Source organism: Pterocles gutturalis, unplaced genomic scaffold, assembly GCF_000699245.1.
Source record: "Pterocles gutturalis isolate BGI_N339 unplaced genomic scaffold, ASM69924v1 scaffold16685, whole genome shotgun sequence".
Taxonomy (NCBI): domain Eukaryota; kingdom Metazoa; phylum Chordata; class Aves; order Pterocliformes; family Pteroclidae; genus Pterocles; species Pterocles gutturalis.
The window spans coordinates 45958-54316 of NW_010138602.1; the positions used below are offsets into that span (position 1 = coordinate 45958).

Genomic DNA, 8359 nt, shown 5'->3' on the forward strand with positions numbered 1-8359 from the left:
CATCCAAGTGGATACTGGAAAACTCTTGGGATTTTCCAGACTTGTCTGCTGAGGCCTGAGACCTCATAACAAACATTTCCTCTGGTTCAAAATGGTGATGAGCTTTGTTGCCAGCTGCACTGTCACATCCTGCACACTGCTGGGTCATCTCACTCATGTTGGCCCTGGATGCCCTATCACCTGCTGCTTTTACCAGCGCTGCTATGGTTTTCCACTTATAGCTGGGTTTCTAAGCACTAAAAATGAGTTTCAAAGCTCTGTACCTAAAGGCAATTATGACTCACATTAAGGCAGAGATGTGGGATTGTTTACATGTGTTCCTGACATTTTAAATAAAATGTCCACAAGCAGGTTGTGATGTGCCCAGCTACATGTACACAGGCTGAATGCCCAGTGCAGGTGGAAAAAGGGAAGACTTAAGCTTTAAGAAAGAGAAGCTTTTGAGTTATTATCTCAGACATGAATAAGACTTTCAGTTAATCTAGAAGCCTTTGGTTTAGGGTCTGTATTTTCACTCTGAAAATTTAATTAGCTAATACTTCCCCATTATTGCTTTTATTCATTACCCCTTTGCCTTACTGGAGCACCTGGTTTCCAAAGGTGTGAAAACACTTGGCTTTATACACCAGATAAGGTAAGGGTGTTGTTGCTGAGGACAGACTAGGAAACACTGACAGAGAAGGCAGGGAACAGGTCAAAAACAAGGTCTGTGCTAAACCAGGATAGTGAGGCATCTAGATCCCAGGCACTTATCTTTGTATTTTAACCTGTGATCAGCATCATTTCTGGAGAACATTTATATTTGAAATCCAGAGAGATCACCTGATGGTCTCTGAGCATCTCCTGCCTTGGGTGTTTGCACTTCACGGGGGGTTTTAGGCTCAGACTCACAACTGTGACGAAGATGGACTAGGCCAGCTCAGCTGCAGTAACTGCTCGACTCTGCACGCTTATCCTGCTCTCTCTTTCTGCACTAAGCTAAAGGGGACCAGTTCTCCTCCCCTGTGGGACTTAGAGGTCCCACACGAGTGGGCTGCTGCAGCTGAGCTGCTGTCAGGTAGCTGGAAAAGCTGTGAGCTGGCTCATGTCCCTGAGCTTCAGTTGTTTTGTGACTGCTGAGACGTTTCAGGTTACCTGTGGGTCTTGCAACCATTATTGATTTCTGGAAAATTCACATTTCTCTGTCAATATTTTTATGACCTGTTAAAGAGACTATAAGCACAGCCTGAGGAAACTGGGTTCATGTTATGAACAAGAGCCCCATGGAGAGCAGAGGCTGGCAGCAGCTCCCAGGGCAGCCTGTGTGTCCCCTCAAACGCACTCCACCCCGGCATCCTCATTGTGGGAGCAGTTGTTCACCCCCCAGTCCGGCTTTGGACAGTCAAAAATTGAAGTTTCACTCCCAGCGCAAGCCACATCATCAAGCCAAATCTTTCCAGTGCCTTCGGAAGATGAATTAAACAAACAAACAAACAAACAAAAAATCAGTTGGAAAAAATAAAGAGGAATATGCATTTTTTTTCTAAAGAGACCCCTGTAGGGGTTGCACGTGCACTGGGTTGCATGGTTGGCTTGTTGGAAATCAAGCCTTTGGGCACAGTTCAAGCAGCACTTGATGTGCAGCTCCCTCATCCCAAGCAGAATGAGCTGCCCCTTTGGGGACATCCTCTTTGCTCTCCTGCTGCTGGTGCGGAGGACATTGCCCTGTCCCTCCTGTGCCAGGCAGGTAACGCACCCCAAGCCCCAAGGCCTGGCCCAGGGGGCTGGAAGGCTGTTGTGGACTCACCGGCTGAAGCTGTGAAAGCGGAGACCGCACGGTTGTATCCCAGCATTCGGCAAACCACAGTGGCGTCTTGGGTGCTCCAGCCGTCGTCACATATGGTTCCCCAGGACCCTTGGTGAAAGATTTCCACGCGGCCCCTCCTGCCCCCTTCCGCGATGCGTACAAAAAGATTGAAGTTTCCTGACAGTTCAGAGGAGAAGAAAATAACTCTACAGGTCATACGGGCATGAGGAAAAAAGCATATTGAAAGATGTAAGCAATGATCTCCCAAACCAGAAAAACGTTCCCATCTGCACAGCTGTAGCCAGACAGGCTGGGACCAGAAGCTACTGGTAGCTCAAACCTGAGCATCTCAAGGCTCTGTCCTGGGTCTCTAGACACCAGGCTGGAGCTCAGCACCCAGACCCCTCTGTTCTGGTAGCTGCGCTGCCAGTTAACCGGTGTGCACAGCGGGGGATGTTGGTCCTCATCTCAGATAGCATCGATGCCAGAAAGCAAGTGAGAGAAGAAGAAATAAAAGTCCAGTACCTTCTCCCTTTTCACCTTTGCTCCCTGGTGTTCCTGGGGAACCTGTTCCAAATTAAAAACCAAGCAAACATTTGACAGCTGTCTGGGGGGAAATCCAGTTATTAATTTTTTTCTGAATAATTGGGTGAGTCAGAGATACGAGGGCTCCACCCCCTTGTGGAATGGACCCTCTGAAGTCACTAAGGGTACGTAAAAGAAAGGTGGCAAGAAAAGTAGGATGACATACAGCAAAGTCTTCCTAACATGTGACCCAAGAAGAGGGCCACTTGCAAAATCCCATCCACTCACTTGTGGGAAATGCATCTTATTCCCACTACTACCTGTACAATGACATCTCTGATAGCCTTTGGGCCCTCCAGAAGGAGGCATGTTGTCTCCCAAAGAATTTGCAGGAAGATCTACATCATGGGATTTGCTCTCTAAGTGCGGCCATGGGACAGCAGAAAGCCACTCCTAACTGTCCTCCATATTTCTGTGCAGCATCCTGGTCTTGAGAGCGGGGGTGCTTGAAAAAACACAACGAGCTCTTCCCCCAAAAGCTGCCTCCACAAAGCACACCTTGTCATCTCCTTCTGCAGACCAGGAGCTGACACCCACCTGGAGGGCAGTCCCTAACCTGGGGCCACCCCAGTTCTGCTTTTCTCCTTCTCCAGAGGCAAAGCTCCAGAAGGGGACTGCATGGAGTAGTCTCAAATAGGCTCCAGTTTGTTTTATTTGTGAGGACTTTTACTATTCAGTGTAAACAATTAAAAGAAAAAAGCATCTGGAGCACTGTTTGCTTCCTGTGGCCTGTTGTAATTACTGGTTTTGGTGGTTTTTTTTACTGCAGGTCTCAGAGTTTTTGGAAGCATTCTGTGATTAGAGGGAAGGGTGGCAAGAATGGGAAGCAGCTGTAGGGTTGGCTCTTTTGAACAGTTTTTGTGTCCTACAGTTAACAAGGTGTGGTTAAATAGCCCTGGTATTTCTGATTCTGTGTTCCTGACTGCCACGTTTGCATGGGATTTATTGCAATGGCGTGGTATGCTGCAAGATGTCTCTGTACAAAGCAAAGAGGACCATGGATTATTCCAGTTTTCTGTGAGATCGGGGATTTGAGGAAATCTAACGCATCTGTTTACTTGCATGTCTTTTAGCACAACTCCCAAGTATAAATGTGACACTCTGCACATTCATCTTCTGGGAAGATTGATCTATCTGTTGAGTTCCTCCATACGAGCTCTGTAAACGTCCCAGTGTGGCTTGTGCCAGTCTGTGACATACAGTCCCAAACCCAAATGCACCATCAGCTCCACAGTCCCCGTGGCTGTTGCCTTACCAGGGAATCCACGGTCTCCCTTGGCTCCTTTTACTCCTGGGTCACCTTTTTGACCACGACTGCCATAATCACCCTTGCTTCCTTTTTCACCAGTTTGGCCTGGGGTGCCTGGGTGGAAAGCAAGACAGTCATTGCCTTTGTCCCTTCCCAAGCAAAGAGTGTAATAAGCATTTCACATTGACGCGGAGAAGCGGAATGTGCCGTTTAAAATGCTTTGCACCATCAGAATAAGGCATGATTTCAAACAAGGTTTTACCTGGTGGGCCCTGATCTCCTTTTGTTCCCTTTTGCCCTGGAAGACCTGAGATCATCAAAACAAACACACAAAAATATGTAAGACAGGTATTTATAGATTTATAAAAGCTTATGCAAGCTAGTATTTATGATGGCTTTCAACCAGTCCAGTTTAGCTGTCTACACTACAGGCATCTGTTTCTGAAGTGGGAGTCTTATTTCCTGCTATACTTAGTGCAGACCTTGTCAATACACAAAATACAGAGTTGTCTTCTCCTGAAGTAGATCAGCTTCTAGTCATTGATTTAATATCCTAAATTCCACTGATGGGATAGAGACCCTCCCTCCACGTGGGTCTTCACGGACTGTATAGAGAGCCTAGACACATAAATTTAGGTGTGTTAGACATATGCAAGCACATAATATTGGGCCAAGTGACTCCTCTCCCTGTCATCCAGGTATCAATGAATGCAGAAGTGTGCAGCACTTGGACCTTTGTCACCTCCTGATGGAGATGAGAGGTTGTGTGCACTGTGTAAATTCAGGGTTAAAAAGGTTGGTTCGGGAGGAATACACCAGAATAGGCTTGTACTGCAGAACATCAACCTATCGTATTATGCATATTCTGGACCCCAAACCTGTTTTATTCTCCTTTACCTGTTCCTCCTGTGTCTCCCTTTTCACCTCTAGGTCCTGCGATGCCTGGTATTCCTAAAATGGAGAACAAACGAGTAAGGACGAAGCCATCATGCAAAGTGAGGCCAGAGCAGGAGGTCAGTGAGTAGGTTTGAGTAGCATTGTACCTGGACTACCACTGGGCCCCTGGTCCCCCTTCTCCCCTTTTGGACCAGGTCTGCCTTCGAGGCCAGGAGTTCCCACAGGTCCACGTTGTCCGGTGACACCTTGAGGTGGAGCAAAAGCAGCACGTGCGAAATGCAACAGAATACATGAAGGAGAAAAAAGAAAGACAGCTCAGTCACTGATGCCTGCACTGTACAGATTGAATTGACCCTATGAAGGTGAAACAAATGTCAGGTGTCTCCAAATTGCAATCGTCCCCTGGCAGCACTGATCTTAGTGGTGCAGAGGGTGATGGTCTGGAGTGAAAGGCTGTAGGGACCTGGGTCCTTGCAGACCGTCAGCTTTGAGAAGCACAAGTGCTTTCCTAAAAGAGCAGACAATTTCTGCCCTTGTATGTGCACACGTGTCAGGAAGGAAGACATGGCTCTCCACGGTACAGGACCCTTCTTGACCTCTCATTCTCCTGCACACGAGTGGGATCCAGATGAGACAGCTGAGGTTGCAGGCACGCTTTCTTTATCTAACAGTCGTCTTCTCTTCTCTTACCCATGCTGCGACCTAGCCTGGCTGCAGTTTTCCTTGTTGTGGAGCACCATCTGAAAGAGGTTGGTTTCATAGCGCTAGAAGAAACTACACCTTCTGTACTGCTTACCTGCCTCTCCTTTCTGCCCAGGACGTCCAGGCTCCCCCATGCTACCTGCAACAACATCCTGCCATCAGTGATGACAAGGCTTAGCCAAATGCTCCAGCTAGGGCAGCCCTCCACCACGGCACGTGTGTGCTGGCGGTGAGTTGTGCTGCGGCCTCTGCACTTACCATTGAAACCCGGCAGTCCTGGAACTCCCTGCTGTCCCTGAGGACCCATGGGTCCACGGGGCCCAGGGTCTCCTTTCTCGCCTGTTTCGCCTTTCTGTCCTTGGTGACCTACCAAACAGCACAGCACATGTGAGTAAATTAGAAAAAAACCCAGATTTGCTGTTTCTGCAGCCAGTGGGACACCTCTGTCTGGCTTCACCAGTAGCAGAGCTTGGCCTCACACCCACATTTACCATTAGTAGCATTCCTGTAGGAAGGCAGGGCTGGATGGCACCTCAATAACCTGTCTGATCCACCTCTGTCTCTGCCAGACTGTCTGGCCAGGTGGTTGTCTGACCTGCTGGAAAGACTTGCAGTGGTGTCATGATGTCCTCCCAGTCTGATCCCCAAACTGTCCCTACCACTAGAATATTTTCTTCTCTAGATAAATATCCCTTACTGCAGCCTGAACCCTTCCCTTCTCCTACCCACAGTGGAGGTGGAGGAGAGTATATTGCACTCCTATACTTCCAGGGAACTGCTGCATCTCCCCTTAGCTTTCTCTTCTCTGAACAGGTGATCAAACATGTTCCAAAAGAGCTGAATTACTTGGAAGTACCTCATTTAAAGAGTCACATCTCCATCTTTCTGCTCCGGAATTATCCCAAAGTCCTCTCCTTTCCATATTCCTCCTACTTTCACTTTTCTCTTCTGAAGCAGCTTGTGCTAATGAGTGCACTGGAGCATGTGGAATCTGATGGAAGATCTGACGAAGCTCTAATCAACCTGTCTGACCATTCTCTGGTCAGCACCATACAAGTCTCCTGCTTTCTTTTGCTATCCTGCTTTCAGTCTTTTCTCTTTGGGTGCAGCCCTGGTGAGACCACTGGATACAAGCCATCCAGGTGTCCACTGAAGCATGTTACATGGGAGAAAGATGGTGCACAGCTCTTCTACTTTAGGTGTGTAAAAGTCAGGCTTATATAAGATACGAAGTTCTCAGAAACAGATTTTACTCAAGTGAGGGCTAACAACCACATGCTTGTGGATATAAATTATATTGCATTATTTTATACCGTGAAAATTCTGCTTCAAACACCGCTACTTTAAACTAGGATAGACTGATAATTGGATACCTTTGGCTTTCGTTAGACAAAGGTCTACCTATAAAAAAAATTCCATGGTGCAGAGTCAACGTTTTGCACATCCCCTTCTCCCAGCCCTCTTTTGGGAGCTTTGCTGGAGCATGAAAAAAAATGAAATCCCTTCAGATCAGGGCATGTGTCCCGTTCATCCAGCCCCTTCATTGACTGGCTAGCTGGATTTTTATAAAATATCTGACCTATGAGCACTTCTTCTGGTGTTTTATGTAGAACAGGTTTAAACAGGAATACATGAGGGTAACTTAAAAATGTTGAGATAGTGAAGAAGTCTTACCTGCAAGCCCCATCTCTCCTTTTTCTCCCCTCACTCCTGGTTCACCACTTGGGCCGGCAGGACCAGGATCGCCTTTACTCCCCTTCTCACCCTGCAATCCGTGTAAGCCTGCAAGGACAACACCACTTTTCTGATGCTTCATTGGGTGTCATGTCTAGTGGATGCCAGCACCAGGCCACATGGCTCAGCTGCAGGCATGAACCACACTCTGTTCTCCATGTACTTGAGAGTGGTGTCGACCCACCATATATGCTGCACGTTGACTTTTAAAACAAGATTTTTTCCAACTAAGTTTTGCTTTTGTTCATATTAGTTTTACATAGGCTTATTTCCTTCAACTCCAATGACATTCCTACTGACTTACACCTTGACTGAGGACAAGATTGCCCGTAAAATCATCCATAAAGTCACTTTATGTTCATCCACAGAAGTAAATCAGGTGTCAGAAATGCCTTACCTTGGATTCCTTGGTCTCCCTTTGTCCCTGGTGGTCCCTGTAGCCCTGGGATGTGAAATAGATATATCAGCTGACACACATCATCTATTCACAGTAATGGCTAAGAAGAAGAGATGGATTTTTTTAATCATCCTTTCTGCATGCGCCCTCGGTCACCACTGAGGCCAATCTTCAGCTGGCAGGGACCAGCACAACCACTTGAGTAAGGTCCGTGGAGCTCGGCTGAGTGTGTGGCTGGGCAGGGGCCAGCTGTCCTCCAGCCAAGCCAAGCTCATGGGGACCTTTAGGAAGATCTTTCCTGAAAATGCATGGAACTATTGGGCTCTGGTGGATAATAACGGTGCTTGGCGGGAGGTACTCTTTCAATGTTGTAAGTGCAGCCAGGAAGATATGAAAACATGATTTTTAAAAAAATGTATTAATATTTTTTCTTCGGAAAAGCTCATCAGTGTAGCCAAGAACTGGGGATGGATGAGATACAGACCTGACCTAGCAACAGTTGCATCATAGATCATCGTTATAGGATTATATAAACTCCAGTTTCTCTGGACATCTCCTAGTCCAACCTCTGCTCAAAGCGGAGCCAACACTAGATCAGGACTTGCTGGATCCTCACAGGCTGGAGACATTTATCTCATACAGCGGGTGTACTTCCACCCAAAATTGCCAAGTACCCAGGGCAGCAGCTTGTGCATGGCTGTGGAGGGGAGTGCTTGCAACCAGCTCATTCCCAAGTCTGTGTGCTTGTTTCCCCAGGGACAGGGTGGGCAAAGTCCCAAATCTGTCACTGTTTGTTACACACACTGTTCAGATAGGGCTCTATAGAGCAGGGACTGGGGAGGTCTCCTTGAGTTGTCCTGGAGTGAGCTGGGCAGCAGGACCTACTATGCCTGGAGTAGAAAGCCCAGCTATTCGCTGGTCATGGGATGGATGCACGTAGAATCATAGAATGGTTTGGGTTGGAAGGGATCTTAAAGATCATTCAGCTCCTACCACCCTGAAACAAGCA

General features: G+C 47.4%; 1 protein-coding gene across 1 annotated transcript in view; it reads right to left on the reverse strand.

Annotated features, from left to right (window-relative positions):
* Positions 1–1311: 1311 nt before the first annotated feature.
* MARCO (macrophage receptor with collagenous structure) overlaps positions 1312–8359 on the reverse strand; it is a 9941-nt gene continuing 2893 nt past the window's right edge. The window contains exons 5-15 of the mRNA XM_010083060.1: positions 7351–7395; positions 6894–7001; positions 5474–5585; positions 5314–5354; positions 4664–4762; positions 4518–4571; positions 3883–3927; positions 3627–3734; positions 2312–2353; positions 1787–1963; positions 1312–1442 (exon numbers count right to left, since the gene is read on the reverse strand). Of these exons, the coding sequence (XP_010081362.1) occupies positions 1312–1442; positions 1787–1963; positions 2312–2353; positions 3627–3734; positions 3883–3927; positions 4518–4571; positions 4664–4762; positions 5314–5354; positions 5474–5585; positions 6894–7001; positions 7351–7395 (962 nt within the window). The remainder of the gene's footprint in view (positions 1443–1786; positions 1964–2311; positions 2354–3626; positions 3735–3882; positions 3928–4517; positions 4572–4663; positions 4763–5313; positions 5355–5473; positions 5586–6893; positions 7002–7350; positions 7396–8359) is intronic.